At 42.6% G+C, this 16037-nt stretch overlaps 3 protein-coding genes across 3 annotated transcripts in view; 2 read left to right on the forward strand and 1 right to left on the reverse strand.

The window, feature by feature from the left end:
* Window positions 1–6092, forward strand: part of cep192 (centrosomal protein 192) — a 34883-nt gene extending 28791 nt beyond the window's left edge. Inside the window, exons 48-52 of the mRNA XM_082552984.1 lie at window positions 498–617; window positions 1665–1777; window positions 2367–2493; window positions 2890–2948; window positions 4543–6092. Coding sequence (XP_082409110.1) covers window positions 498–617; window positions 1665–1777; window positions 2367–2493; window positions 2890–2948; window positions 4543–4675 — 552 coding nt within the window. The 3' untranslated portion in view covers window positions 4676–6092. The remainder of the gene's footprint in view (window positions 1–497; window positions 618–1664; window positions 1778–2366; window positions 2494–2889; window positions 2949–4542) is intronic.
* LOC309717771 (uncharacterized protein) overlaps window positions 1–16037 on the reverse strand; it is a 352978-nt gene that overhangs the window by 62051 nt on the left and 274890 nt on the right. The gene's annotated exons all lie outside the window — the stretch shown is intronic.
* The window catches only part of LOC309717776 (low-density lipoprotein receptor class A domain-containing protein 4-like), a 272052-nt gene continuing 264817 nt past the window's right edge, over window positions 8803–16037 (forward strand). Inside the window, exon 1 of the mRNA XM_082552603.1 lies at window positions 8803–8983. The gene's annotated coding sequence lies outside the window, so the exon portion shown is untranslated. The remainder of the gene's footprint in view (window positions 8984–16037) is intronic.

Raw genomic sequence — 16037 nt, forward strand, 5'->3', positions numbered from 1 at the left:
ACTTGCCAGTAATATTTAAAGTAGGTCATTATAAATGGACAAAGATTTCCAGCAAATGCTTTTCACAGGGAAAAGGATCCTTTTTAATTTAAAAAAAAAAAAAAATCTAATGGCCAATCATAAAACCTATAAAATCTAGTTTTATTGTTTTTACATTTTTAAATTGGTGTTCTATTAAAACTTTCATTAATTTTATTGTTCCTTTCACAAAATACGGTTTTCATGTGCAATTAGTTTTACTGTTAACATTGGAATTCTCTTTTTAGTCAAGTGACACATTCAAAATGATGTTTCTATGTTACTCTGTTATGTATCACATCTGTGAGTTTTAAATGTTTGGTTAAATCAAACACTGAGGTGAATTTAAGTTTATACTTTCCATCTAGAAGCATAACTCTGTAGTAAGATGTTTTTATGAGGTTAAATAAAATCCAGTTGCATCTTACAATGTTTTTTTTTTTTTGTTTTTTGTTTTTGTTTTTTTGTTATCTTTTTAGGTGCCCATCACTTTTCTGCCCAGGGACAGAGGGGACTATGCCCAATTCTGGGACTTGGAGTGCCACCCTGTGTCTGAGCCCCAGCAGAAAACCCGAATCCGCCTCCAGCTCTGTGGCACTGTGAGGACTTTTTTTTCCCCCCTTCCCCTTAAACCAGGAAGTAGACTCCTCAAAATATAGAATCTATTCTCTGAAAGAGTTTTTCCCAGCTTATTTTTCAGTCATTCAGAAAAACCCCCACAGAAACCACACACAGAAGGGCCTCTCCCAGGACCCTCTTCCTGTGTAGCAACACTAATCATGCAGGTTTTCAACACCATAATGAGGGAAAATAAAAGTTGTTCTTCTGTAGTACATAAGAGGCACTGGAATCCTGGTACACCTTCAGCTTTCTTAAAAAATGGCATTAAAAACAAAACTGAGTTCAAGTTTGTTTTCTATAGCACAAACTGTACTTTCAGACAAATTTTAATCTACTTTGCTTTAGATATTTGATATTCAGTCAAAAAAATATGGATATGGCCAGTGCTTTCACTACAGAGGCACATTGTGATGTTAACTTTCAGTTACTTTAAAATAAGCTGCACATATTAGCAGTACCTTGACTGTGGCTTTGTAGTGTAAGTGACAGAATTAACAAATGAGACAAGTGGGTTGTGGGATGGGAAGGAGAGCCACCCTGCTGAGAAGGGCCTGCGGGCTTCTTGTGTGTAACACTTTAAAGTGAAGTGTTATGACAGAATCAGTTAACTTAAGAGCATACATGCACAGCAAGTGGGATGTCAGAGAGATGGCTCCACATGAGTAGGTTAAGTGGCTGTGATGCTAGTGCTTTTCTTGTTGTTGCTTTGTCTTTTAGATGCAGTGTTTAAAGTGGAATGCAGAGTCTTTGAGTAGAGTTAAATACCAATCTGTGACTCTAGTTTGTAAAACTTTGGAAAACCAAAATGCAAAACATAACACTCATATTTAGCTCTACAGCTAACTGTCTAAGTCAAAGTCTCTGCATATAATTTAGTAAGCCAGCACGTAGCTGTATGTCTCCCAGGGATAAATGGTGTTAGATTCAGGTGTTTTTGTATTTTTTTTTTTTTTTTTTTAGTGAGCAGCAGTTTTTAAGTTGCACTGAAAGCTAACAGGCTGAATCTTAAATGTCTGTGTCCAAAGGGAACAAAATCTGGACCAGTGGGAGGACCACAGGAAGGAGACTGCTCTCTAGTGAAGACAGAGGCCACAGTCAAGACCAAGAAGAGACCCGAGTCCTCATCTAGCAAAATCAGGTAACTCCACCTAAATCTAATCATGGAGGGAGATCCCATTCAGAAAAAACACAAGAATATTGTTTTATGTAGCACATGTGGGTTTATTTAGTAAATTTAGGTTAGCTATAGTGATGGGAGGAAATCAAGAAGATGATTTTATGAAATGACTGTGCTAGAATTGAATTCTAACAGTTATCCCTGTACCCTGCTAGAGTAGTTCTGCATGATTATCTATCCTGTATATACAGGTTCTCAGTACATGGAGTGATTTTGATCTCCTATCCCTTCAGGCCAACTGATTGGCTGCTACTCACAAACAGAAGGTTTGAATTGCAGGTGGTTGGGGTTTCTGTGGTCATAGCCAGAGGCTTGTGCGTGGATCACTCATACAAACTATTTTTTTTTCTAAACTTGTGCATTTTTAAATTGAGTATCCCCCACTCTGACAGCATATTTGACTGAAAAAAAACCCCCAATTATAGGACCCCTTTCAACCTAAATTCATACCGTAGTTATGTTGTTTTTAAACACTGAGTCACTGTGAATTCCCGGTTGTTTCATGATGGTTATGCCCCCCGTTTAAAGTGGCACATTTTGTAATCCTTAGCCAGGAGGAGGTCGTGCGGAGGGGTGTGTATTCACCACAGGACCTGTACACCTTCCCTGCCACACGGGTGGGTGAGTCCAGCTCTCTAAAGGTCAACGTCCGCAACAACTCGTCCGACATGCATGAGGTGGGGCATAATTTATTCTCATGAAGGTGTAAGGTTTTTTTTTCTTGCCTACTGCAGCAGAAACTGAAGTTCACTTACATGCAAATGCAGTAAGATCATGTCAGAAAAGTGAAGTTGTCACAGGGTTAACACAAGCAAGGAAGTAAGATATGAGAGTGTTTTAAAAGAAGTCATTCTTTAAGTGTGAGTTGCCCCTGGAGATGACATAATGTGTTAAGGAAGCAGAAGTAGAGATACCTTGACTATATTTGTGATTCTCTGTACCACTAAAAGAAATTGCATGCCTGAGTTGATGTAATTATACTGAGTGAAAAATACAGTAACACCCCTAACACTTGTCACTGTGCTTTGCATGGATTTGATATGTGATGTGTGGCTTCTCTAATTGACTTGCAGCTGACATTTGTAAACCCTAGTGAGCCTTTCTACATCAAGCATTCCAGATATTCTCTGAGGTGAGTCTGATGTTTATTACAACAAACACAAACCTTTTGATTGCTGCTTTTAGACTTGGTTTAGGCTTATTTGGAGCTCTTGAAGTTTTCTGGTATTGTTATCATACAACTGAGTAGTTGGTTAGATCACGTTTAATCAAAAAGATGTTCTGTGGTCTAACTTGGAGACTGCATAATGTCATTTTCCCATTGTGAATGCTCACTGTGGGGAGGTCCTGTGAGAAGCTGGGACCAGGAGGATGATCTAACTTTCTAGAGTATATACTTGAGGCCTGAGTACGAGTGATGTTTTTGCCTGACAAAGGCGTTTGGAGGGGCGGCCCGGTCACAGGTACCAGTTGTGTTGTGTTGTGTTGTGCTGTGCTGGTGAGGAACGGTGTTCAGAATGTGCACATTATTTGTTGTTTTGTAGTGGCTAAAATGATGCCTAGTATGGAAATGAAATACTGAAATGTATTTGCTTCACCAATAAAATGAAAGTACTGTGACACATTCCATAGTGAAGCATGACAGTTATGTGAAACAGTGTCACAACCTGAACCTCCCCCAGCTTTGCGATAGGTGTGCTGTGAGCACTGCTGTGTGTGGATTTGTGATTATGGTGTTCCCAGCATGTTGTGGATCTCATTACGATGACCACAGGTTTAAAGAAATGCTTCTCCAGTTTCCCTTGTATGGGTCTTAGTATAAGCATTTGGTTCTGAAATACCTCTGTATCTAAAGCTGACCAAAAGCCAACTTGAATATATAACCAGTATAGTTGAAGTAGTTCTCTAACCTCTAACCATCTAAAATTTAAACTGGACCTTAAATTGCTGTAGTTAATCCCTGCATTCATTTTCTGCTAGTTATGAATGGATTATTAGTGCTAGTCATTGATATGGGGGGCGATCGTGGCTCAAGAGTTGGGTGTTCGCCTTGTAATCGGAAGGTTGCCGGTTCGAGCCCCAACTTGGACAGTCTCGGTCATTGTGTCGTTGGGCAAGACACTTCACCCGTTGCCTACTGGTGGTGGTCAGAGGGCCCGGTGGCGCCAGTGTCCGGCAGCCTCGCCTCTGTCAGTGCGCCCCAGGGTGGCTGTGGCTACAATGTAGCTTGCCATCACCAGTGTGTGAATGTGTGTGTGAATGGGTGGATGACTGGATATGTAAAGCGCTTTGGGGTCCTTAGGGACTAGTAAAAGCGCTATATAAATACAGGCCATTTACCATATATGGCTGCATCATGTGATTGTTTTCACCATTGATTCATTATTTGTTCTGTACAACATTAGAAAACAGTAATTAATCCACAAATAAAATACTTTTTAAAGCTTTGTTGTAGAATGGCTAAAAGATGCATTAATAGTAGACGGACTGTTCATTTCAGGTTCAAGTGTTCCATCACTGTGCAAAGTGGTTGTGACTGATATCAATTATACTTGAAACAATATGAAACGGTGACAGTGTAGGATTTTATTTATTTTTAGATGAGTGCAGTGCATATTTGAATGCATTTTGAATCTATATTTGTGCTTCTTCACATTATGTATACACACACATTTCAAATTGTTCCAGCCGTTCAGTAACCGCCTTTGTTCTTCCTCGACCTTTAGATCCCAGCACTATCTGAAGCTACCCGTCCAGTTCAAGCCCAGTACCGCAGGCGGACACAGCGGCTTGCTGCTCATCCAGTCAGAAACAAGCGGAAGTCTTGTTATTCAGCTGACTGGTGAGGCATTGCCTTGAATCCACCGTTTTTAACCATCCCACGCCACCTCGTCGTGCCGCCTGGCTTTGGGTGGTGCTCCTCTCTGTTCTCTTCACCGTGGGAGAGATGTGAGTGACAGAATAAGAGGCATAAGGTCTAAGGATCAAATAATGTCAGCCTCTGGATTTAAATCCTTCCTTGTCGTCATGTTTGGAGATGCACGCTATAGCTGATTGAGGGGGACTGACTGAGACTCCTGCCAACACAGCCCCAGCTGCCTGTGGATAAGGCACAGGTGTCCTCAGCTGGCCGATGAAAAACGATTGCGCCTGTTTGTGCCTGAAGCTGAGTAGTTTGAATCTGTCCAGCTCACAATTAGTCTGCACGGCCCCGGCGTTCCAGAGAGCTAATGCATTTTGTCACTTGACTCTGGATCTGGTGTTTCGCTTTCTCTCTGAGTCATGTCACAAAGTAGCATTGCTGTTGCCATGGTCTGTCGGACAGTAGCGGCACCAGCTGAGATACTTTGGAATTAATTGGAGCTGGGCATGCAGGAATGCCTTTGTTTGCTGTTTGGTAACATCACTGCAGGGATTTTGTTTTTGGAAAAGCCACATTTTTGCCTGTTTGTTGTGTTACACAGTGGATACATACCTTTTTGTCTGAGAACTCTGTGGAGTCATCTCTGCCATTACCTCCTAACTGAAACAAGGACCCGAATAGATTTAAAGCTTCAGTTTTGCTGGAGTACATTTTAAAACTGCTATTCTAGCTCTGTCTGCATCTCACAACATTTTCCTAATCTTCTGTACTCGTGTTTGTTTCTATGGAGATGGCTCTTCGTCTTGCAGGGCCCACCTGCGCAGTAGCCTTTGTCAGCACCATGTGTTGACTTCCCCACAACCTCCAAGGCTCATTCCAAACAGCCCAGATGTACTTAATTTAGTCATGTTCAGGGCAGCTCACAGCAACATTAGGATGGTTAATGATTGTTATTACATGCTAAAAGAGTTTCCTCTGGTGGGGTTTTCATTCGGCAGCTTGCCAGGTCTGTTCAGTATGGTTGCCATGGCAAAACTGGTGTTAATCACTGTTCCACTCACAGAAAATTATCTCCCTGTTTCCTCTTTTGGCTCTGGGGCAAATGGCAAAAATTGCTCGGGGGGTTTTGGATTTGCTTCCATAATCAGTTTTGATATTGAAGGGGATGGAAATGGGGAAACTTTATCAAGGGGGTGTTGTTAACCTGCTAGTGCCACACATTGTGACAACACGCTGAAGAACACTATTCTTTTGTACAGTTTTTCCTACTTGTGTAGTGGGTTTTAACATGAAGGCAGTATACTGTTAAACATCCCAACATGTTTTGATTTACAATTTGCACATGCTTTGAATAGCAATGATGTAATATATTGTATGTAATATATGTTTAAATAAAGTTTTGTGACAATTGAAGGTGCAGTGTCTTTTGTTTTTTTCCTTTAGCCCACATTGCTGTCAGAAAGGTATCAAAGTGGACAAATATGATTTATGAAATATATTCTTGAACACTAGCTTTATATTCATGTTCACTTTTTTTGTTTGTTTGTTTGTCCATTCAATCAGACTTTCTGTACAATAAGGCTTTCACTTAATGCTACAACTTGTTAAAGAATCTAACAAAAGTCCAGTTATTTTATAAGAAGGCGATGTGTTTTCAGAAATCCAAGTTCTGTTAAGTGGTTTGGATAAATGACATAACTAGCCTCCACATGATGGAAGCACTACTCTGTATAAATTCAGATTGGCTGCCATGTAATGAGCTTTAGTAAGTGGATTTCTGGACATCGTGTTCGTTAACAATAACAAGTGAACAGTGAAAATGTTTCTTACTCTAAAGTCATGCGTTAGTTGTTCAGTTAGCTTTATTTAAATCCCAGATTTGACTTTTAATCAGATTTATTTTAGCAGATTTCTTCAAGCAAACTTCCTGAAATTAAAGTCTGACTTAGCTGGAATAAAAATGGTAACAATTAAGCCATTAAATCCTTAAAAATTCAAATGAGAATAAAGGAAAGCTGAATAACAGTACATTCCAGTACCAGGAAAGCAGCAGGACCAGACGGCATCCCAGGTCGTATCCTAAGAGACTGCGCATACCAGCTAGCTCCTGTGTTCACTGAGATATTCAACATCTCTTTATCTCAGTCGGTGATCCCCACATGCTTCAAAGAGTCCATCATTGTTCCTGTCCCGAAGAAACCCCACCCTGCTTCTCTCAATGACTATCGCCCTGTAGCCCTCACCTCAGTAGTGATGAAGTGCTTTGAACGCCTGGTCAGAGACTTCATCATTTCTTCACTACCAGACACACTGGACCCACTACAGTTCGCTTACCGTCCAAATCGTTCCACAGACGATGCCATCTCTCATCTCCTCCACACATCACTCACTCACTTGGACACTAGAAGGGGGAATTATGTTAAAATGCTCTTCATAGACTACAGCTCTGCATTTAACACCATAATTCCCTCCACACTCACCACCAAGCTGGAGCATCTGGGACTCAGCTCATCTATGTGTCAGTGGATCTCCAACTTCCTAACTGGCAGACCACAGGCAGTAAGGATGGGCGGACATGTCTCAGCCTCCACCACTCTCAGCACTGGAGCCCCCCAGGGGTGTGTTCTGAGCCCCCTGCTGTACTCTTTGTACACATATGACTGTGTGGCCACTACCAGCTCCACCACCATCATCAAGTTTGCTGACGACACCGTCGTGGTGGGCCTGATCTCTGATAACAACGAGACGGCCTACCTGAAGGAGATTAGGAATCTGGAGAACTGGTGCCAGAGGAACAACCTCCTTCTAAACGTCAGTAAGACAAAGGAGCTGATAGTGGACTTCAGCACTAAGCAGGAGAGGAACTACCAGACCCCCGTCATCAACGAGTGCCCAGTGGAGAGAGTGGACAGCTTCAAATACCTCGGAGTTCACATCACGCAGGACCTGTCATGGTCCTGTCACATCAACACCGTGGTGAAAAAGGCCCGACAGCGTCTCTACCACCTCAGACGCTTGAGAGACTTCCAACTGCCCTCCAAGGTGCTCAGGAACTTTTACTCGTGCACCATAGAGAGCATCCTGGCGGGAAACATCTTAACCTGGTTCGGGAACAGCACCATGCAGGACAGACGAGCTCTACAGAGGGTTGTGCGGTCAGCTGAGCGCACCATCCGCTCCGAGCTCCCTGACCTGCACTCAATCTACAGCAGGCGGTGCTGGACCAAGGCCAGGAAGATCGTGAAGGACCTCAGCCATCCCAACAACAGACTGTTCTCTCTGTTGAGGTCAGGAAAGCGATTCCGCTCCCTGAAGACCAACACAGAGAGACTGAGGAGGAGCTTCTCCCCGCAGGCGATACGGTCTCTCAATCACACCACCACACAGTACTGACCCACACATATGGTTCTTACACACACACTGGACTTTCTGGACTTTGGTTTTGCACAACACTGGTCACTATATTCTTCATTTCCGGTTAATACTTGTACAGCTGCTGTTATTGTGTATATATTTATTTATATTTAGATTCCTTCATACATTCTTATATAGTTCTATATTGTGTATTGTGTATTTTGTTGTACAGTTATTTTATTTTCAACTTTAATTTATATATTTATCTTTATCTTATTCTTCCCAGTTAAATTTACCCTTCATTCTAATTTGTGTTGTACAGTTATTTCATTTTTAACCTTAATTTATATTTTATTCCTTCCTAGTTAAATTTACCCTTTTTCATTTTTCATATTTATTTCCTATCTTATTCATAGCCTTTTCCTTTTTTGTTCTCTTTAGGTCACGAGCAGTTGTCCAAGCATTTCACTACATATCGTACTGTGTATGACTGTGTACGTGACAAATAAAATTTGAATTTGATTTGAATTTCTTGTATTCGGTTTGATCAGTCATGCTGGCATTGTATCAGCTCCTTTTAAAGCACTGCATGGTCTAGCTCTTTTAAATTCTGCAAGATTTCACATCACTGTGAAATGTCCCTGAGTGAAGCGGTGAACTGGGAATGTTGCTGCAAATCTGCTCCTGACCCGTGTGACCTCTGGAACAGCGAGTTATCAAACTTTTACTACTTTGCCTGTTAAATGCCGTGTGCCCGGCAGGTGTCGCCAAAGCGTTGTGTAGAGCCCGGCTGTCAGCAGCATGTACTGTACAGTAGGACAGCTGGGCTTTATTTTGCTTCCCAGACTGGAAACCACTGTAGTGCAGTTGGACTTGACGTCTAGCAACACAACACCAGACTTTAAACAAGCAGACCCGGTGGCTTTGCAAGTTAGCGGCTGCATTCACAGGTAGGAAGCCTGAGACCTTTTCTGAGTAATTTATATGTGGGGGTTTTTTTGGGGGTTTTTTTGGTAAATGCACAGTGTGTGATCGTAGGCGGCTGCAGGAATGTTCTGGTTATGCTAGCTGATGTGGCTAAAAACGCTAGCGAGGCTGTGCCGGCGTGAGGGGCGGCTGACTTTGAGCCAGACTGTTTAAGTTGCTGGTTAGAGTTGGAGCCGCTTTTCCAAGCTGCGCCAGACAGCACAGCTAGGCTAAATTAGCAGCGAGCAGGCTAGCTCTGGCAGCCGTCCATCCTGCCGGGGCCACAGCAGCAGTCCGCTATGCCTCTGTCCCTGCGGGGCATCGCCGCCTCCCCACTGACCGTGACCTCCGCACTTGCTCTTATCATTTATCGCCCTGAATACACACACACACACACACACACACACACACACGCACACACACACACGCACACTGAGAGGTGTGCTTTCCCCCCTGCCTGCATCCTGTGTCGTTAGCTGTCATGTTCTGTGTGATTTGATGAACAAGCTAGCCGGGAAGCTAGATTAGGAAGGTGATCACCTGAGCTGTCACTCATATCTCAGACCACAGGCTCTCCAACTTTTTCCCTATGCAAATGAAGCGCGCGGTGCACGTAAGCTGGTCCCACTCACGAGAAGCTCCATCAGGCAAGAGTTGCTCCACAGTTGTGCAACAGAGTAGGGTGATAAGGGAGCACAGAAACATCTTCCCCATCATTCCCAGTTTGAGACCGATACCTATTTAAGGAACCCCATGACTCCCTCCCACGCTTCATATAGTGCACCCTGCCTTCCTGGCTGGAGGTTTAAGAAGGTGATGATGAAGGTGATGATGAAGCTTAAACTAAAAGCACCCGTCATGCATGTGATCCACAGTGTTCCCGAAGTGACCCATACTCTCTGCATGGTCATGTTTTATCTTAACCCAGGCTCTGCTAAACCTAAACCTCTGCTGCAGAGATTTGCAGAAATGGTCCAGCAGCAAAAAAACCCCCAAAAAAACAGTGTCTGCTACATCTTAGAAAGCCATGGATCCAAATTTCAACAGAATACAGTCTTTAAACATGCTGATCTATATGTGATGCTGTGCAGGAGCAGAGCACTGCTCTGTGCCTTTACTGTATTCCAGCCCACTGATCGGGTTTACATTAATTCTATTACAGAGCTCTGTTCTCGGGTGAGCTGCATTAAGGGCAGGGGTGTGTTTCCCCCCCCCTGTCTGGTAGAGTCTGCATGTGCTTGAATTCTCTCTACCAATCTTTTTTGTTCCTTGCCTGCATGGCTGATCGTACATAAAGCAGTCAGAGATGATTCAAATCAACCACAGCTCTCCTTGTCCTGAAGGTCTCGGTGCAAGACCTGCAGAAGAGCTTTGAAGCATTATTTAGTGCTGCTAGTGCTGTTTTTGGCTCTGCCCTCTCCCTCTCTGCTTACCTGTCTGTGACCCCACCCTCCCCACTACGCACACTCTCAAGTTCCAGCTCCTTTCTGTTTCCCTCATGTACAAACCTTACAAAGTGCTGACACACACTCAGCCCAGCGCTTACCTTCTTGGGATGCCGTGTCAGAGTCCTGGGCTGTGGCAGCAGTATGCAGCAGTGTGGAGTGGGTGCTCTCGTGTCTTTATCCTTTTGTCGCAGCAGTGATGAAGCGAGGTGTTGATGTAAAGCTTGTTGAGCAGGGGTGCTGAACAATATCCCAGCTCTCATAGGGTGAGAGGCATGCACACAATACTGTTTAAACATTGGTTTTATTGGTTTGCTGTCTAAACTTCTCACAGCTGTGGCTGGATGCATGTTGGTACACTGGTTAGTACTGTCACCAGCACAGGAAGAATGGGGCCTTTCTGTAAAGAGTTTGCTTCTTCTCCATGTGCTTGTGTAGGTTCTCTTTGGGTAGTCCAGCCTATCCAATACTGTATCCCACATCTCGGGCAGTGTTAGTTGGAATAGGGTCTATTCCACTAGTCTCTCGAGGTCCTGTGCATGATGTGGGTGAGTGGTTTAGAAGACTGACAGATGCCTTGGTAAAGAGAGAGCTGAGCATGAAAGCTGTGTTTCACCAGTTGATCTGTGTGCTACTCTTACCTATGACAACAGTCTGTTGGGTAGTGACCAAAACAATAAGATCATGGATACAAGCAGCAGAAACGAGCTTCTCTCATAGTGCCTGTACTCAGTCTTAGAGAGACGGGAAGAAGCCAGAACATTGCAATATACGGTGGGACGACTGGATAAATATATCAGCCATCAGAGGTTTGCTAATTAGATTACCAGATTGTTATTTTTAGGTGACATTTTTTGTAATTTGGTTGTAGTTGTAGTATTTTCCTGGCTTCGTGGTTTGAATGGCCCACTAGTGGCTGGATGGAAGGTTTTACCATTCTGCCCAACTCTCATTGCTGTTCCCTGCATGGTTATGAAGTAACTTAAATCATTTTAAATGTGAAGGATCAAAGTTGTTGGCAACACAATGTCATTCATTATAGTTTCCCAGTTTGTTCTGAGACTTTAGATGTTCAAATTTTCCATCGATGTACGCAACAGCGGCTCCTAAAACTGTGCAGTTTATGTTGCAAGTGACAAAAAGCAACTTGGAAAAATACATTTGTCTATTATTAGTCCCGTTTAATATGACCCATTTTAATGACATGTCTGTATAAATCTCATAAAAACGGTTTCTAAAGAGTTGATTTCATGGGCAGCTGAGGTTTAATTGAGCTTTGTTTGAAAACCAAAGAGCAGAGGACGAGCATTCCCTCTTTTAAGGTCAGCTCTGTGCGCAGGCTCAACTCAAAGAGTCTATTAATATATAAGTGACTAAAAACCATCAAGTCATGCAATAATAACTAAGTGAGAAAGTTGAGGAGAAAGTCAGCAGGCAGACAGCGTGTATTATTAGCTACAGTAATGTGCGCGCGTCTACCAGGTCGAGCTGTGCGCAGCAGACACAAACTGTAGTGTTGCCTCTCAGAGCCAGACTTGTGTGTGTGTGTGTGTGTCCATCTGTCTCTTTGTATTTCTGTCTCTTTGTTCGTACTATTCTGTGTACGACTGTAGCTGACCGTCAGTCCGTGTGTGTGTGTGTAGTGTTAAAGCAAGTGTGTGTGTGTGTTTCGCCCTTTGCCAATTAGCGGCTTCTCACCTCCTGAGGCGAGAGGCTGAGTGCGTGTTAGACAGAGGAGGGAGACTTGATGGGGCTTGTCTGCCGCTGACGGCTCAGCCTTAACCTGAACTCTAACACTCTTTCTCACTCTCACGCACACACTCGAGCTCTGATACACACACACACACACACGCGCACACACATCCCCAGCCAGTTGTTGATAATGCAGCCTTGTCTGTCTCCGAGTCCATGTGACACGCCAAAATGTGACAGTATTGTGTTGGTGGAGCGAAAGGCGCGAGACGGGCAAAGACGAGTGCCAGCCTGCTTTGGAGCGTGTGTTTGTGTGTGTGTGTCTTTGTCTGGGTTGTGCTCATTCAACTGTGCGCCTTTGTACATACAAATGTCTGCAGCGAGTGTTGTGCGTGTGACTTTATCCAGTGGAAATAATGTAAATAGCACAAATCAGACGTTCAACCTTTTCCTTCTTTGTGGAACTGTTCTTTTAAAAGAAAAGAAAAGATTTTTCATGCTGCTGCAGAATTAATCAAGAAGAGTTCATTCTTTTTATGCTACAAGGTCATTTTTTCCTTCAGTCTGATCGCCTCTACAACAACTTGAGAAGGATTGAAAAACAGCGTGATACCAACGATTTTCTTTTAAAGTTATTTGGCATCTCCTTAAAAAAAAAAAAGGAATCCGTGCTGGAGATGTAGCATATCCTTTGAAATGGATCACAAACAAGATTTTCATATTCTCGCCAAAGAAAGGAAAACATTTTTAACAGCTCTATCCCAATTTCTGTATTTTTAAAGATATCCTCTTGGCCAGAACTGTACATCTTGCTGAGTTCTGACTGAATACATCCAAAAATGTTGTGCTAGTCAAACGGGAGATCAAAGTGCTGCGTGAAGCCGCCTGAGAAAAGCTGTGGTTTTATTTTTAACCCCAGTTGGCACACCGTGAATAGTTGATCAAAGAACTTATTTGCCAAAACATGGTATATTCTTCTGTGCTAGCCTGCAGAAATCACAGCATTAAGGTGCGTGAGCTGTGTGAAAGTTAATCTCAGCCATTCAGCGAACACAGAGCAGCCTTACAGAGATATTTCTGTTCGGCTTTGACACCACAATCCTCCTCTTCATCTCCTTTGGAGATTTCATGGATTGTGTAAACAGTTTGCTAGATTTAAACATATGTGCATAGCCGGAGAGACGTTTTTTTCTGTTATAGAAACGAGTGAAAACTGGTCATCGAGACGAGGTGCACCACAGCTGCAAAAAACAGGAGCTTTTTTTAAGTTTTGAGTTTAAAAAAATTTAATGTTTTTGAAATTTACTTGGGCAAAACAACACATCTAAAGTGTCACCTGAGTTTATAACTAATTATAAAACAGATTTTTTTTACTTTTTAATCTTTTTTTATTTTATTTAAGAGATCACTTAAATGCCAGTATAAAATCTGTAGGAAAAAAAACCTGAATTAAATTTGTTTTTATCTGAATAAGTAACTATTTTGAAATTCAGATTAGACGATGCTTGTTAAATCCTGAAATAAATGCAAAAAAATAAAATAAAATAGTGAACAACACCCAAACCAAGGATAGAGCTGTCAACGTGGTCCAAAAATAATGTTTGGTTATGCATTAAAAAAAAAGCTGTGAAAAACATGGGGGGAAAAAGATGTTTTTCTCAAAATGTTTGTCTTGAGCATCGGGGAATTATATATTTAACACGTTCGGCAGCCTGAAAGTAGAAAGAAAGAAGTTCTAACTGTGATGAAGAACCAAGCAAATGTGATTTACCACAGTTTACCTTCAGCGGCTCTGATATCTGTTCCACTAATTACATTAGGCTAAACCATTCACCGCTCTCTCTTCACACCGGCAGCAGGGTGTGTGAAACCTGCAGCCACGCCAGGCAGCTGTTTCACCTTTGCCACACAGTATGCAGCATTGCAGGTGGGTAGCACGCTGTTAACCCCCTCACCGAGGGTTACTGGGTCTAACAAGTCCTCCAGTGGAAATCCAGCTCTGTTCTGTGCAACTCAGGAAACAATACACAATTGAGTTTTCAATAACTGAATGTAGAATATTAGTCCTAAACCGGAATATGTTGAATGCCTGTGTGATACTGTCAGTCACACAGCTGATGAATGACTCCATCCCATCGCACATCTCGAGGGCTGCCAGGTGTCTTCGCATTTGGCTGATGAGTAGACCTCTGCTCGGGGTGAAAGTGGGGGAAGCTATGTCTGGAATTCTGTCAGGTCACTGGACTTCCCTGTGTGATTAACAATGAACAAATTACACCTTTAGACGTGTAATTTGTTCCCCCCTAACACGGCCGACGGAGCTAACAAAAGGGCGGCGAAGGTGTCAGTAAAACAGCGCCTGTACACGCCCACACGCAGTCCTCAGAAGTCTAATCAGCCAGAGTAAGTGGAATAAGCTGTGCAGGTGTACCGTGGATGGGAAAGCCTTTAAGAAAACCGTTATCAGGGCGAACATGAATGGAGTAGTTGGTAAAAGCATTTATATGTAATAGCACACTCCCCTGAGTTGAATTTTAGTGAAGTGAAAGTGAGCACAAGAGCTTATTTCAGCTACATAAGTTATATTTTTCAGTTTAAATTTTGTCCGGTGGTCATCATGTTTCTGTAAACTGCGTAGTGAAAAAAGTTCTTTCCTCAACTATTTTATTGTATGCAGATAAAATATACGTTAATACACAAAATATTGTGTAACTGATGTTTGAAAACAAATGAAAACAGCCATTGGTGTGCTGTGTTTTTGATAATCAGACATAATTTGAACGTTGTTGTTTTTTCCTACTGGTAAAATTCCAGCTCTGAACGAATCCTTCACTTTTCCAGACTCTGATTTGTTTCTCAGCGACACTTTACATGCAGGTTATATTTGGATTACATCCAGGTGAGACCGATTCATCGTAGCTATGTGTGTTTTTTTTGTTCCGTGATAGATTAACTGGCCTGCGTGTGGCGCTACACCGTTTAATCTGATATGCAGTATCTCAGATTCCAGTAATTGGATTTTGACAAAAGACGGCTATATTATACATTCCATCTCACTGTGGCACTTTTCAAATCACAAAAAGAGAAGGTGGCAGACTTGTTTAATATTTGGAGGCGCGCATAAGTAAGCCGTCACGAAAGCGCGTATTGTGAATAAACATGCTTTCCTCTCCACCTGGAGCCGTTCCCACCTCTCTTCATTTATCTTGCCTTTTGCTTCTTTGGGTGCCCAGATCTCTTCAGCCCCTCAAGCTTTAGAGGAGAGAAACTCCTCAGCATTTGGCTAATGGCTCCACAGTTCCCACACTGATTAGGAGCAGTCCAGAAGCGGCGGTATTAAGTCAATGATTAAGTAGTTAAGGAGCCCCAGAAACAACCAGAAAGTGCTGGAGACAGCGATTTGATATTGTTTTACTCTTTAAGTGTGTTTCACAGACTACGTTGAAACAGTTTTGCCAAACGATGCGTTCACTTACTGCTAGAGTGTTTTTAATACAGTTCGTCCTTGTTTGCATAGCTTCATTTAACCACAAAGCCTAAGTAGTGATTTAATAATTCAGTAAAGTCCCTGCATGCAAGAAAAGACCAGAGAATGACACACACGCATACACGCGTTTCACATCGACGCTGGCACCCTGAAAACCTGCACTTCTGAGCTTCATTCCATTTTACTTGAATTAAAGATTTACAGGCTCTTTTATGCAAAGCGTTCGGCAGCGCTGGCGACTATGAATCTAATTGAAAATGTGAGGAAAAAGAGTCGTTTCAACAATAACATCTCAGTCAGCGGGGAAACGGACCAGCGTTGTCCTCGATTCATGAATAGTTTGAGATGTTTTTAATGTGACAGCTGGAGATGTTTCCCAGCACATTGATGGTGAGATGCAGCGGGGTGTGTATT

Source organism: Aulonocara stuartgranti (assembly GCF_965226115.1).
Source record: "Aulonocara stuartgranti genome assembly, chromosome: 11".
Taxonomy (NCBI): Eukaryota; Metazoa; Chordata; class Actinopteri; order Cichliformes; family Cichlidae; genus Aulonocara; species Aulonocara stuartgranti.